At 44.1% G+C, this 15,739-nt stretch overlaps 1 protein-coding gene across 4 annotated transcripts; it reads left to right on the top strand.

Annotated features, from left to right (window-relative positions):
- Window positions 1-578: 578 nt before the first annotated feature.
- Window positions 579-14,928, top strand: engase (endo-beta-N-acetylglucosaminidase). 4 transcript variants are annotated; one of them, XM_068336202.1, is made up of 14 exons: window positions 579-736; window positions 1,087-1,166; window positions 1,634-1,835; window positions 2,008-2,156; window positions 2,289-2,443; window positions 2,758-2,906; window positions 3,009-3,180; window positions 3,260-3,366; window positions 3,567-3,678; window positions 7,159-7,346; window positions 7,463-7,605; window positions 7,927-8,026; window positions 8,106-8,217; window positions 12,300-14,928. In XM_068336202.1, exons 1-14 carry the CDS (start codon window positions 633-635, stop codon window positions 12,708-12,710), a joined length of 2,184 nt encoding a protein of 727 aa, XP_068192303.1. In that variant the 5' UTR covers window positions 579-632; the 3' UTR covers window positions 12,711-14,928. The 4 variants fall into 4 exon arrangements, with proteins under 4 accessions (XP_068192303.1, XP_068192304.1, XP_068192302.1 ...); XM_068336203.1 differs by having other exon boundaries at window positions 1,084-1,166; window positions 3,009-3,150; XM_068336201.1 differs by having other exon boundaries at window positions 1,084-1,166.
- The last annotated feature ends 811 nt before the right edge of the window (window positions 14,929-15,739 follow it).

Below are 15,739 nucleotides of genomic sequence, written 5' to 3'. Positions count from 1 at the left end.
TTCGTCACGTGACCACGCGCCAGCCCCGCCCTCGTGTTTACATGTCCCTCAAGAAAAATGAACGTTTGCTCTGAACCCCACAGGAAAATACAACTCAAACACGTAGACTGACTTTATGAAAATATGACGGATATGGAGATTTAATTACCCCCCCAGCGGAGGCAGCCTCACCGGTGTGTTTCTACTTCCGGCCGGTCTCCCCCCGCTCAGACACTCTGTCCTCACACAACACCACACTGGATCCTTTGTCCAGACGCCCCCAGGCCACACAGCAGTAATCAGATTACTGCTGCGTCCTCTCATATAAATAATAAACATGATGAACACTGATGGTGTGTTTAACAGTAGTTATATATCTGCTTTATTCTGCAGGATTACATATTTAATACGTGAGATGTTGTTGTTTTCTATGAAAAATAACAACAACACAATGTTAAATTTGAAGCCATTACATTTGATTCATAACAAACTAATTCATGTGCGAACAATCACACGTTTACTTCATTGCTATTGTTCTTTATCGAAAACGTGCTTTTATTCTGAAAGTGGGCGTGTCTAAGTCGCTACTTCCGGTGGCGGAAGGCTCTCCATTTCCTCTTTGCTTCAATGTTTCCTCACTTTAACTCATAAACATGGCATCGAATGCGGACGGAAACCAGCCGGAGGGACAGAAAGCCCCGGACGGGGGGGAGAGAGCTGGAGTGGGGGTGGAGGAGGGCAGAACCGACGGAACCAGGTGGCAAATCGATCTGACTGCATTCTAATGTGATCTAATGTGATGTAATCCACTACACTGGGAGGTACTCTAGTACCCCTGCTGTAGTGCACACTGCCCCACAGTGTGAGGTACTCTCCCCCCTGCTTCAGACCAACACACTCAGTGCAGACACGAGGGGTTCTGCTCACACACCCTGATGACGTCACACTGGTGTGATCAGGGTGATGATGTCAGACCCCCCTGGAGCCAATCACATGATCAAATCACCTCCATGCTAGTTCACACTGACAGACACCGGCTGTGTGGAATATAAATCACTGATCACACAAATGGACCAACCTGACCTTTCTGTCTCGTCCAATCAGCAGGCTGGAATCCTGTTTGGATCAACCAATGGACTCAGACGGTGTTCATGAAGTGGTCCGGTTCACCCACTCACCTCTACCAGGTGGGTGACAATTAAGAAGCTTCACTGGGTAAAGGCTATTGAATTTACTACATAAATAAATGACATTATTTGTGCCGTTGATGTCTGGAGGTCGTTATTATTATTATTGTTATTATTATTTTTATTATTATTATCATTGTTACTATTATTATTACTATTATTATTATTATTACTATTATTATTATTACTATTATTATTATTACTATTATTATTATTATTTCTATTATTATTATTATTATTAGTATTATTATTATTATTACTATTATTATTATTATTACTATTATTATTATTATTGTTATTGTTATTATTATTATTACCCTATTATTATTACTATTATTATTATTATTACTATTATTATTACTATTATTATTATTATTATTACTATTATTATTATTACTATCATTATTATTATTATTATTACTATTATTATTGTTATTGTTATTATTATTGACTGGTCGTCCTCTCAGACAGACACTATGACGGTGACACCACGGAGCCCGTCAGCGCTGCTCTCCACACGCTGGGGGAGCTGCTGTCGTGGGACAGACGTGAGGCCAACCCCTTCAACGTGGCCGCCGTCCCTCTGGCGCCCCGGGAGCCCCCCCTGGCCAGCTGTCCATGTCGGACTTTGGTGTCTCATGACATGATGGGCGGTTACCTGGACGACAGGTACAGCTCGGGGGCGTTCCCTTCATGCGTTCCCACAGGCGGATAGATTTTCTTCATTTCTGTGATTCTGCTTTAGTTTTCTGTGTTTTGGGTTTCATTCATTTCTCATGAACACCAGTGTTTCCTCCTCTGTGCTGATCCTGTACCCACAATGCTTTGTGTCTGTCATCAGGTTCATTCAGGGGACCGCTGCAGAGAGACCGTTTGCTTTCTACCACTGGCAGCACATCGACATTTTCAACTACTTCACACACAACCTGGTGACGGTTCCTCCTGCTGTGTGGACCAACGCTGCTCACAGACACGGGGTCGTCGTTCTTGGTGAGCCAGAAGGAAAACACAACCAGCTGTGTGTTTACATCTGAAGTAGCATTTAGCTTCACAGTTTAATAGAACGACCATTTCTGGTGCGTCTTCATGTGTGTTCACTGCCCTGACCCCCCCCCTCTCCAGGGACGTTCATCACAGAGTGGGATGATGGAGCTGCGACATGTGAAGCCTTCCTGAGGGACGAGGAATCGTACCGGGGGGTGGCCGACAAACTGGTGCAGATTAGCTGCTGCTACGGCTTCGACGGCTGGCTGGTCAACATAGAGAACCCCCTCAGTGTGAGTCCACAGTCTGGAATCATCCTTTGAATTTCTGTGCTGTATTTTAGTCCCCCCCCCCCATGAGGGTTTGTGGAACATTTTAGTTCAGTTTAGAAAAATGTAAGTGGAAAGAAAACTGTGGATGTTCCCTTTAGTTTGTGAACGTGCACTGAAATGATTTTTACTACAAACAAGAGTGAAACTCTCCTCTGGTGTGTTCAGTGACACAACACCAGGTCATGGTTTGGTGACACCCCCACACTAAAGACCTGCAGGTCCTCTCACCTGGTGAGGTGTCCCAGGCTCCTCCCACACCGTTCCTCTGCTTACAGGAAGTAGCGGTGAGGAACACGGAGCTGTTCCTGCGCTACCTGAGCGACCAGATGCACGAGCGCGTGTCGGGCAGCCTGGTGCTCTGGTACGACAGCGTGACCAGGGACGGCCGTCTGAAGTGGCAGAACGAGCTCAACGAGTCCAACAGGTAGGGGTGCTGTCTTTACACCAGTACCACCAGTATCACCAGTATCACCAGTAACACTCTCTACCCACTGGGGGGTCTGGTGCTCCATCGTGTCTCCTACAGGATGTTCTTTGACGCGTGTGACGGGTTCTTCACCAACTACAACTGGACGGAGCAGAGCCTGGAGTGGATGAGGGACTACAGCGGGGTCAGAGGTCGCCAGGCGGACATCTATGTGGGGATCGATGTATTCGCCCGCGGAGAGGTGGTGGGGGGGATGTTTGACACTAATAAGGTACCCTCTGCGGGGCAGACGTCAGTGGGGGGGTCAGGCGTCACCAGACGGATGAAGCCTCTCTACTTCCTGTCTCCAGGCGCTGCAGGTTGTCAGGAAACACAACTTCTCTGCTGCCATCTTCGCCCCTGGGTGGGTGTACGAAGCCCTCAGAGACAGGACGGAGTTCCGCAGGAACCAGGACAGGTGAGTGTTCGCATCACGTGTACCAGCAGGGGGCGATGGAGGGACTGAGGAGGGGTGTGTGTGTGTGTGTGTGTGTGTGTGTGTGTGTGTGTGTGTTTGTGTGTGTGTGTGTGTTTGTGTGTGTGTGTGTGTGTGTGTGTGTGTGTGTGTGTGTGTGTGTGTGTGTGTGTGTGTGTGTGTGTGTGTGTGTGTGTGTGCAGGTTCTGGGCTCTCCTCTCTGAACACCTGTCTGTCCACCGGCTGGCCTCACCGCTGCCCTTCACCTCCTCCTTCTGCCAGGGCTTTGGGGACACCTTCTACTGGAAGGGACAGGTGTGTGGGGGGGTCTGCAGCCTCAGGACATGGTGAGGGAATATTTAACCCATTGGTTCACACTGGAAGATCAGCAGTCACTCCTTCAGTTCACCACAGGAGAGTAGAAACCAGTAGAAACCAGTCCAGAAGGCCTGAGATCCTGAACCCATTGGTAAAACAGGACAGTGTTTCCCACACTAGGAGGACCTAAAAGCCTTCATTCGCTCCATTTCTTATAATCCAGTGTACTTTATAGTCCAGTGTACTTTATAATCCAGTGTACTTTATAATCCAGTGTACTTTATAATCCAGTGTACTTTATAATCCAGTGTACTTTATAGTCCAGTGTACTTTATAATCCAGTGTACTTTATAATCCAGTGTACTCTATAATCCAGTGTACTTTATAATCCAGTGTACTTTATAGTCCAGTGTACTTTATAGTCCAGTGTACTTTATAGTCCAGTGTACTTTATAATCCAGTGTACTTTATAATCCAGTGTACTTTATAGTCCAGTGTACTTTATAGTCCAGTGTACTTTCTAATCCAGTGTACTTTCTAATCCAGTGTACTTTATAGTCCAGTGTACTTTATAATCCAGTGTACTTTATAATCCAGTGTACTTTATAGTCCAGTGTACTTTATAGTCCAGTGTACTTTATAATCCAGTGTACTTTATAGTCCAGTGTACTTTATAGTCCAGTGTACTTTATAATCCAGTGTACTTTACAATCCAGTGTACTTTATAATCCAGTGTACTTTATAGTCCAGTGTACTTTATAATCCAGTGTACTTTATAATCAGTGTACTTTATAGTCCAGTGTACTTTATAGTCCAGTGTACTCTATAGTCCAGTGTACTTTATAGTCCAGTGTACTTTATAGTCCAGTGTACTTTATAATCCAGTGTACTTTATAGTCCAGTGTACTTTATAATCCAGTGTACTTTATAATCCAGTGTACTTTATAGTCCAGTGTACTCTATAGTCCAGTGTACTTTATAGTCCAGTGTACTTTATAATCCAGTGTACTTTATAGTCCAGTGTACTCTATAGTCCAGTGTACTTTATAGTCCAGTGTACTTTATAATCCAGTGTACTTTATAATCCAGTGTACTCTATAGTCCAGTGTACTTTATAGTCCAGTGTACTTTATAGTCCAGTGTACTTTATAGTCCAGTGTACTCTATAGTCCAGTGTACTTTATAATCCAGTGTACTTTATAATCCAGTGTACTCTATAGTCCAGTGTACTTTATAGTCCAGTGTACTTTATAATCCAGTGTACTTTATAATCCAGTGTACTCTATAATCCAGTGTACTCTATAGTCCAGTGTACTCTATAGTCCAGTGTACTTTATAGTCCAGTGTACTTTATAGTCCAGTGTACTTTATAATCCAGTGTACTTTATAGTCCAGTGTACTTTATAATCCAGTGTACTTTATAATCCAGTGTACTTTATAATCCAGTGTACTTTATAGTCCAGTGTACTTTATAGTCCAGTGTACTTTATAATCCAGTGTACTTTATAATCCAGTGTACTCTATAATCCAGTGTACTTTATAATCCAGTGTACTTTATAGTCCAGTGTACTTTATAATCCAGTGTACTTTATAGTCCAGTGTACTTTATAATCCAGTGTACTTTATAGTCCAGTGTACTTTCTAATCCAGTGTACTTTATAGTCCAGTGTACTTTATAGTCCAGTGTACTTTATAATCCAGTATACTTTATAGTCCAGTGTACTTTATAGTCCAGTGTACTTTATAATCCAGTGTACTTTATAATCCAGTGTACTTTATAGTCCAGTGTACTTTATAGTCCAGTGTACTTTATAATCCAGTGTACTTTATAGTCCAGTGTACTTTATAGTCCAGTGTACTTTATAATCCAGTGTACTTTATAATCCAGTGTACTTTATAGTCCAGTGTACTTTATAGTCCAGTGTACTTTATAATCCAGTGTACTTTATAATCAGTGTACTCTATAGTCCAGTGTACTTTATAGTCCAGTGTACTCTATAGTCCAGTGTACTTTATAGTCCAGTGTACTTTATAGTCCAGTGTACTTTATAATCCAGTGTACTTTATAGTCCAGTGTACTTTATAATCCAGTGTACTTTATAATCCAGTGTACTTTATAGTCCAGTGTACTCTATAGTCCAGTGTACTTTATAGTCCAGTGTACTTTATAATCCAGTGTACTTTATAGTCCAGTGTACTCTATAGTCCAGTGTACTTTATAGTCCAGTGTACTTTATAATCCAGTGTACTTTATAATCCAGTGTACTCTATAGTCCAGTGTACTTTATAGTCCAGTGTACTTTATAGTCCAGTGTACTTTATAGTCCAGTGTACTCTATAGTCCAGTGTACTTTATAGTCCAGTGTACTTTATAATCCAGTGTACTTTATAGTCCAGTGTACTCTATAGTCCAGTGTACTTTATAGTCCAGTGTACTTTATAATCCAGTGTACTCTATAGTCCAGTGTACTCTATAGTCCAGTGTACTTTATAGTCCAGTGTACTTTATAGTCCAGTGTACTTTATAATCCAGTGTACTTTATAATCCAGTGTACTCTATAATCCAGTGTACTTTATAATCCAGTGTACTTTATAGTCCAGTGTACTTTATAATCCAGTGTACTTTATAGTCCAGTGTACTTTATAATCCAGTGTACTTTATAGTCCAGTGTACTTTATAGTCCAGTGTACTTTCTAATCCAGTGTACTTTATAGTCCAGTGTACTTTATAGTCCAGTGTACTTTATAATCCAGTATACTTTATAGTCCAGTGTACTTTATAGTCCAGTGTACTTTATAATCCAGTGTACTTTATAATCCAGTGTACTTTATAGTCCAGTGTACTTTATAGTCCAGTGTACTTTATAATCCAGTGTACTTTATAGTCCAGTGTACTTTATAGTCCAGTGTACTTTATAATCCAGTGTACTTTATAATCCAGTGTACTTTATAGTCCAGTGTACTTTATAGTCCAGTGTACTTTATAATCCAGTGTACTTTATAATCAGTGTACTTTATAGTCCAGTGTACTTTATAGTCCAGTGTACTCTATAGTCCAGTGTACTTTATAGTCCAGTGTACTTTATAGTCCAGTGTACTTTATAATCCAGTGTACCTTATAGTCCAGTGTACTTTATAGTCCAGTGTACTTTATAGTCCAGTGTACTTTATAGTCCAGTGTACTTTATAGTCCAGTGTACTCTATAGTCCAGTGTACTTTATAGTCCAGTGTACTTTATAATCCAGTGTACTTTATAGTCCAGTGTACTCTATAGTCCAGTGTACTTTATAGTCCAGTGTACTTTATAATCCAGTGTACTCTATAGTCCAGTGTACTCTATAGTCCAGTGTACTTTATAGTCCAGTGTACTTTATAGTCCAGTGTACTTTATAATCCAGTATACTTTGGACACTCCCTTGTGTGTGTGTGTGTGTGTGTGTGTGTGTGTGTATGTGTGTGTGTGTGTGTGTGTGCAGCGTGAGCAGCAGCAGAGCTGGTTCCACCTGAGCGCCCAGGAGGTCCAGCCCTGGTACTACCACAGCCCCCTGGAGGGGGGGGGCTGGCTGAGGACCCGGGGCTGCCCAGAGGACGCCTGGAGCGGGGGCTGCTCTCTGCTGCTGGAGGGACTCCTCCCCGCCACCCACACCTCTCCAGTCAGCGCCAGGTGTGTTAGTAGTGTGTTCCACCTGCCTGTGGCCCCGCCCCAAACCCACCTGTGGCCCCGCCCCAAACCCACCTGTGGCCCCGCCCCAAACCCACCTCTGGACCTTCTGTCTCCAGGATCTTCTCCCTGGACGTCCCTCTGCCCCCCCGGACCCTGCTGACCCTCATCCACCGGCCCTCTGCTGGGGTGTCAGTGTCCCTGGACCTGAAGACAGGAGACCCCAGGGTGTGTCCTGATGGGGGGGTTCAGGACGGCACACGTGAGTTCACCACAGTCTGTCCATTACACACACACACACACACACACACACACACACACACACACACACACACACACACACACACACACACACACACACACACACACACACACACACACACACACACACGGTCTCACTAGTAGAGGATGTGATGTAAGGAGGGGGACTCGTCCCCCCGTCGCCCCCACTGACCTGTAGGGTGTGTGTGTGTGTGTGTGTGTGTGTGTGTGTGTGTGTGTGTGTGTGTGTGTGTGTGTGTGTGTGTGTGTCTGTGTGAGTGTGTGTGTGTGTGTGTGTGTGTGTGTGTGTGTGTGTGTGCAGTCACCAGCGTGTCTCCTGTGGTCCTGGAGGGGGGTCATGATGTGGTGACCCTGTTCTCTCAGCTGTGTGGGGGCCTGACCCCCGGGGGCTGGACTGTCAGGTGGGGCCTGGAGCTGATCATGGAGGGGGGGGGGGGGGGCTGTGAGGTCCTGGTGTCTGATCCTTCAGGTGTCCCTCAGGTGTTCCATGCTGGAGGGGCGTGGCTGCACCCTGAGAGAGGTCGGCGTCAGCATCCAGCGGGAGGGGGCGCCCCAGGACACGCCCTTCAGCTGCAGGCTGGGGGAGATCAGGGTGAGGATGTGTGTCCTACAGGGTACGGGGGGGGGTCAGGGTGAGGATGTGTGTCCTAAAGGGTACGGCGGGGGGATCAGGGCGAGGATGTGTGTCCTACAGGGTACGGGGGGGGGTCAGGGTGAGAATGTGTGTCCTACAGGGTACGGGGGGTATCAGGGTGAGAATGTGTGTCCTACAGGGTACGGGGGGGGGTCAGGGTGAGAATGTGTGTCCTACAGGGTACGGGGGGGGGTCAGGGTGAGAATGTGTGTCCTACAGGGTACGGCGGGGGGATCAGGGTGAGGATGTGTGTCCTACAGGGTACGGGGGGTATCAGGGTGAGGATGTGTGTCCTAAAGGGTACGGCGGGGGGATCAGGGCGAGGATGTGTGTCCTACAGGGTACGGGGGGGGGTCAGGGTGAGAATGTGTGTCCTACAGGGTACGGGGGGTATCAGGGTGAGAATGTGTGTCCTACAGGGTACGGGGGGGGGTCAGGGTGAGAATGTGTGTCCTACAGGGTACGGGGGGGGTCAGGGTGACAATGTGTGTCCTACAGGGTACGGGGGGTATCAGGGTGAGAATGTGTGTCCTACAGGGTACGGGGGGGGGTCAGGGTGAGAATGTGTGTCCTACAGGGTCCGGGGGGGGGCGTTACACCACTGTTACTGCTGATGGGGGAAATCAAACGCTCTGGAGCCTTTTACAGTATTTATAGTTGATTTTAGCGTCCATGATGGCGCCGGGTCCAGAGTGTCCCCCACCTGGTGCCAGCTGGCATAAGCCCCATAACACCCATGATCCATCAAACTACATCCATGTGCAGCTGGAAACATGTAGTCTGAGGGGGTGTCATAAAAACAGCCCCATTAAACAGAAGGGTTTCTTCTCTGGGACGAAGACCTTCATTTTGCAGGCGGTTCAGTTTCTGTCACAAAGATAAAAGACTCCATGTCAAAACCCCGTACATATGATAAAACCATGAAGCATGAAGACACTGGGCCCCACCCCCAGGCCGGGGCCGGTTCCTCAAAGGGGCCCGGTTCCTTAGAGGGGCCGGTTCCTCAAAGGGGCCCGGTTCCTTAGAGGGGCCAGCAGAGATCCTAAATGGACTCTTCCTCCAGTAGTAGTAGTGGTGCCAGTTGAAGTGCAGCTTTAGATGTACACTAGTGAACTGAAGCGTGTTCTGGTGTGAACACAGATGTTTAGATGTACACTAGTGAACTGAAGCGTGTTCTGGTGTGAACACAGATGTTTAGATGTACACCAGTGAACTGAAGCGTGTTCTGGTGTGAACACAGATGTTTAGATGTACACTAGTGAACTGAAGCGTGTTCTGGTGTGAACACAGATGTTTAGATGTACACTAGTGAACTGAAGCGTGTTCTGGTGTGAACACAGATGTTTAGATGTACACTAGTGAACTGAAGCGTGTTCTGGTGTGAACACAGATGTTTAGATGTACACTAGTGAACTGAAGCGTGTTCTGGTGTGAACACAGATGTTTAGATGTACACTAGTGAACTGAAGCGTGTTCTGGTGTGAACACAGATGTTTAGATGTACAGTAGTGAACTGAAGCGTGTTCTGGTGTGAACACAGATGTTTAGATGTACACCAGTGAACTGAAGCGTGTTCTGGTGTGAACACAGATGTTTAGATGTACACTAGTGAACTGAAGCGTGTTCTGGTGTGAACACAGATGTTTAGATGTACACTAGTGAACTGAAGCGTGTTCTGGTGTGAACACAGATGTTTAGATGTACACCAGTGAACTGAAGCGTGTTCTGGTGTGAACACAGATGTTTAGATGTACACCAGTGAACTGAAGCGTGTTCTGGTGTGAACACAGATGTTTAGATGTACACCAGTGAACTGAAGCGTGTTCTGGTGTGAACACAGATGTTTAGATGTACACCAGTGAACTGAAGCGTGTTCTGGTGTGAACACAGATGTTTAGATGTACACTAGTGAACTGAAGCGTGTTCTGGTGTGAACACAGATGTTTAGATGTACACTAGTGAACTGAAGCGTGTTCTGGTGTGAACACAGATGTTTAGATGTACACCAGTGAACTGAAGCGTGTTCTGGTGTGAACACAGATGTTTAGATGTACACCAGTGAACTGAAGCGTGTTCTGGTGTGAACACAGATGTTTAGATGTACACTAGTGAACTGAAGCGTGTTCTGGTGTGAACACAGATGTTTAGATGTACACTAGTGAACTGAAGCGTGTTCTGGTGTGAACACAGATGTTTAGATGTACACCAGTGAACTGAAGCGTGTTCTGGTGTGAACACAGATGTTTAGATGTACACCAGTGAACTGAAGCGTGTTCTGGTGTGAACACAGATGTTTAGATGTACACCAGTGAACTGAAGCGTGTTCTGGTGTGAACACAGATGTTTAGATGTACACCAGTGAACTGAAGCGTGTTCTGGTGTGAACACAGATGTTTAGATGTACACCAGTGAACTGAAGCGTGTTCTGGTGTGAACACAGATGTTTAGATGTACACTAGTGAACTGAAGCGTGTTCTGGTGTGAACACAGATGTTTAGATGTACACCAGTGAACTGAAGCGTGTTCTGGTGTGAACACAGATGTTTAGATGTACACTAGTGAACTGAAGCGTGTTCTGGTGTAAACACAGATGTTTAGATGTACACCAGTGAACTGAAGCGTGTTCTGGTGTGAACACAGATGTTTAGATGTACACTAGTGAACTGAAGCGTGTTCTGGTGTTAACACAGATGTTTAGATGTACACCAGTGAACTGAAGCGTGTTCTGGTGTGAACACAGATGTTTAGATGTACACCAGTGAACTGAAGCGTGTTCTGGTGTGAACACAGATGTTTAGATGTACACCAGTGAACTGAAGCGTGTTCTGGTGTGAACACAGATGTTTAGATGTACACTAGTGAACTGAAGCGTGTTCTGGTGTGAACACAGATGTTTAGATGTACACCAGTGAACTGAAGCATGTTCTGGTGTGAACACAGATGTTTAGATGTACACTAGTGAACTGAAGCGTGTTCTGGTGTGAACACAGATGTTTAGATGTACACCAGTGAACTGAAGCGTGTTCTGGTGTGAACACAGATGTTTAGATGTACACCAGTGAACTGAAGCATGTTCTGGTGTGAACACAGATGTTTAGATGTACACTAGTGAACTGAAGCGTGTTCTGGTGTGAACACAGATGTTTAGATGTACACCAGTGAACTGAAGCGTGTTCTGGTGTGAACACAGATGTTTAGATGTACACTAGTGAACTGAAGCGTGTTCTGGTGTGAACACAGATGTTTAGATGTACACTAGTGAACTGAAGCGTGTTCTGGTGTGAACACAGATGTTTAGATGTACACTAGTGAACTGAAGCGTGTTCTGGTGTGAACACAGATGTTTAGATGTACACTAGTGAACTGAAGCGTGTTCTGGTGTGAACACAGATGTTTAGATGTACACTAGTGAACTGAAGCGTGTTCTGGTGTGAACACAGATGTTTAGATGTACACTAGTGAACTGAAGCGTGTTCTGGTGTGAACACAGATGTTTAGATGTACACCAGTGAACTGAAGCGTGTTCTGGTGTGAACACAGATGTTTAGATGTACACCAGTGAACTGAAGCGTGTTCTGGTGTGAACACAGATGTTTAGATGTACACTAGTGAACTGAAGCGTGTTCTGGTGTGAACACAGATGTTTAGATGTACACTAGTGAACTGAAGCGTGTTCTGGTGTGAACACAGATGTTTAGATGTACACTAGTGAACTGAAGCGTGTTCTGGTGTGAACACAGATGTTTAGATGTACACCAGTGAACTGAAGCGTGTTCTGGTGTGAACACAGATGTTTAGATGTACACCAGTGAACTGAAGCGTGTTCTGGTGTGAACACAGATGTTTAGATGTACACTAGTGAACTGAAGCGTGTTCTGGTGTGAACACAGATGTTTAGATGTACACTAGTGAACTGAAGCGTGTTCTGGTGTGAACACAGATGTTTAGATGTACACTAGTGAACTGAAGCGTGTTCTGGTGTGAACACACATCTAACACACACACCTGTCCCTGTGACACACACTCCTGTCTCCTCTCAGCTCCTGGACGCCTCCAGCCTGCGGGCCCCCCCTGAGCGTGTTGGGGGCCTGTGTGTTTATGACGTGGTGTGGCTGCGTGGCGCCGGCCCCGCCCCAGACTCCACCCGCCCCCACCTGCGCCTGAACGCCACTCTGCGCTGGACGTGTCCCATGGAGCGCGTCCACCACTTCAGGGTGTACTGGAGGCGGCTGAGGGGCCCCGACCCACGGGCCCCCCCGGGTCCGCTGGCCCTGGTGGGCCGGGCGTACTCTCACCTGTTCAGGGTGACGGAGCTGCTGGTGCCAGAGGCCCCCGCCCTGCTGGAGCTGCTGGTGGAGCCGGTGGTCAGGAGCGGGTTCCTGGTGCCAGAGGGCCAATGGGGGAGAAGAAGGCTCAGCTACACGGAGGGGGGGGACGCAGTAGAGGTTTGACCCCCCAGGACTGTAGGAGCTGACCACACAGACACAGACCAGTTTAACACCATGGAATGAACTAATGCTGCTTTAAATCAATACTACTTTATTGGTGATTTATTAGTAATGAATAATAATAATTATTAATAATAATGAGGCTGTCAGGTGAAGGGCCTGTTTCTACTTTAACATCTTTCTGTATCTCATTTAAATATCCAGAACAACTTTAAAAATATTTCCTGTACATTAAACTGCTCTTTGCTTTTGAGGATTTCAAAAAATATTTTTCTGTTTCCATGGCAACTTCCACTTTTTGTTCCTTTATTTTAAAATTTCTGCCAGGATTAATACAGAATGAATCTAACTATAGCTTCTTATAATTACACTATAGTTTATAATTTTTGTTTGGTCATTGTAATGATTTATTATCAGGGTCAGAAGGTCACATCTCTGATTTCACACTAATATTTTAATCATATTGAACACAAACTGCTGCTGAGGGAACAGTTTTAGTTAAATGTGGTGTGATGTGATCCACATTATGTTGGGACTGTAGTGATTTTGAGTTGGTGGGGGTTGGCAGGCAGGCGTTCTGTTCCCCCAGTGAACCAAACAGCCTCCACATGGACGAGGGTCACACCGACGCTCCAACATGAAAACATGTTACCTTAAATACTGCAGTATTTACTCCCAGTACTGCAAGCTGATGTTTTACCTCACTACAATCAAGAAATACGAAGTACAGTAAAAGTACTCCCATTACATTCATTGTATTGTTGTCCAGTTCATTATGTGTACATTTTTTTTATAACTTCGTTTTTATTCAACGATTAAACCAAAGACAGGGGATGTACACATGAGTGATAACACAGATTAACATAATCATATACATTAAATTGCATAAAAAGAATAACTTAAAAATAAATAAATAAATGATAATGTATTTTTACATATATACATATACCTTCACATCCTTATGTACGTATATACATGTACATGCATACATAATTTTGCAGTAATTTTCTCCATAGTGTACACATTTTGGTTCTCTCTCTCCATTGTGTTATTCTGGGGGGTGTTGGTCAAGCCAAGCAGCCCTCACACATTTTTTTTGCACCCAGTAGTATTATTCTGAGTAAATAAATCACATCTTTATCATATTAGTTGAGGGTATCCCCAAAATGACCAACGTTGGATTTAAAATAATATTTATGCCCTAAATATGTTTAATTTCCTCCTGAATATCTTTCCAGAAAGTTTGGGGCAGTTCCAAAACGTGTGTGTGGTCTCCCACCTTCCCACATCCCTCCAGCACAAATTAGATGCCTGACTATATTTTGACTTCACCACTGGAGTATTAAAATATGACATTTTAACCTTCCAGTCAAATTCCCTAAGTGTTGGACTACTAGTTAACTTATGGCCTGCTTCAAAGGTGTCTTCCCATTGATTATCTGTTATTATAATATTAGCTTCCAGTTCCCATTTCTCTTTAACACCTAAGTTACTGTCCTTAGAATCCTGTTGTAGAGCCATATATATTTTTGATATCGTCCCCTTTATTATATTTTTTCCGATCATTGACATCAACAGTCCTTCTAACTCCGTCAGCGTTTTTCTAATGTTTTCCAATTCCTTATGTTTTAAAAGGTAATGACGTAATTGTAAAAATTTATAGAAGTCCTTAACAGGTAAGTTATATTCTTTTTTAAGTTGATCAAATGACTTCAGTTTCCCCAGTGAACAGTTGTGTTATATAAATGAGTCCCTTATTTGACCATTTTTTATACCCAGCATCAAGTTTAGACGCCAAAAGTCTGGATTCTTAGATATTTTAGTGGCTCTAGTGGTTGATTTGGATTTGCCCAATTTTTTTCTGACCACTGACCATATCTTCATTGTTCCTTTAATTCATTTTCTGTTCCGAGTTTCCTCCTCATTTCCTCCTGAGTCACAAAAGGAAGTGATTCTAGAGATGTTACATGAACTTTGTTCCATCTTCACCCAAACCGTGTCGTTATTTATCCAGATGATTAAAGCTTGAATTTGTGCAGCCCAGTAATAACGCTGGAAATTGTTCAACCCTCCCTTGTCTTTAGGCTGCAAAAGTGTTTTATATTTGATTCTGATCCTTTTATGTTGCCATATTTTGATATTGTTTTATCTAATGTTGTTAGGATGGAATTAGAACTTTCAATGGGCAGTGACTGAAATAAAAATAATGATCTTGGTAGTATGTCCATTCTCACAGTTTCTATAGTTCCCAGTAGGTTTAAAGGTAAAACCTCCTACTTAAGTCCATTTTTGTATCACCTAGTGGATGAGTATATTTCATTCAAATTGTACTGTATCGATAATTATGATCTAAAATGACCGATCCAACATAGTGCTTCTTTTCCAGTCATCGCTCCAACATTAGATGAAGACACACATTCACACACAGACGTTCATGTTCTATCAGTGCAGGTTGGTCTTTGGTTCCACTGCTCCTGTCCATCATCTCAATGCAATCAAAAGAACATATGAAGGGATCTTGTTTTAAGTCTCGTATTTGATGTAAAAAAAAAATCAAGATTACAAAACAAGCATATATTTGATTGTTTGTTCAGTCCCACCATGAGGGGGCAGTATTTCTGGTGGTGTGTAAACTTGTAGTTAATTTATAACAAATGACATCATGGTGGTTCACCAGCGTGTCAGAAGGACTGGGCCAACATGTAGCTGAACATCCAGAGATATTTAATGTGAACTAATTCACGTAGTAACACCACCTGTGATAAAACACAGTAAAGCACAGCAACACTTTGTCACACCTGTATTCACCATCGTGGCTCCGTGTGTTCAGCCAGCCAGAGCTGTGGCGTTACAGGACATTTGATCTTATGATTTCTAAGGCACATGAATGCCCAGAAATGGAAAAATTTAAAATTTAGAATTTAAAACTTCTACACACAATACCCCCTGATCCTGGAAGGGACGTGAACCCTGGACCTGCTGATGTTAAGGGTGGAGAACTCTGCTCCAACTCCAGCTCCACATCCAAACGT

This window comes from Antennarius striatus, chromosome 16 (genome assembly GCF_040054535.1).
Source record: "Antennarius striatus isolate MH-2024 chromosome 16, ASM4005453v1, whole genome shotgun sequence".
Lineage (NCBI taxonomy): Eukaryota > Metazoa > Chordata > Actinopteri > Lophiiformes > Antennariidae > Antennarius > Antennarius striatus.
The sequence above is the reverse complement of the archived record's forward strand: the minus strand, read 5'-3'. Positions and strand labels throughout refer to the sequence as shown.

Bases quoted from the DNA above. Each gene is read 5' to 3' on its own strand.
- engase (XM_068336201.1), top strand. From the start codon at position 633: ATGGCATCGAATGCGGACGGAAACCAGCCGGAGGGACAGAAAGCCCCG. The intron at 2,444-2,757 runs GTGAGTCCACAG...CTCTGCTTACAG, and splicing joins ACATAGAGAACCCCCTCAGT to GAAGTAGCGGTGAGGAACAC. The intron at 3,367-3,566 runs GTGAGTGTTCGC...GTGTGTGTGCAG, and splicing joins TTCCGCAGGAACCAGGACAG to GTTCTGGGCTCTCCTCTCTG.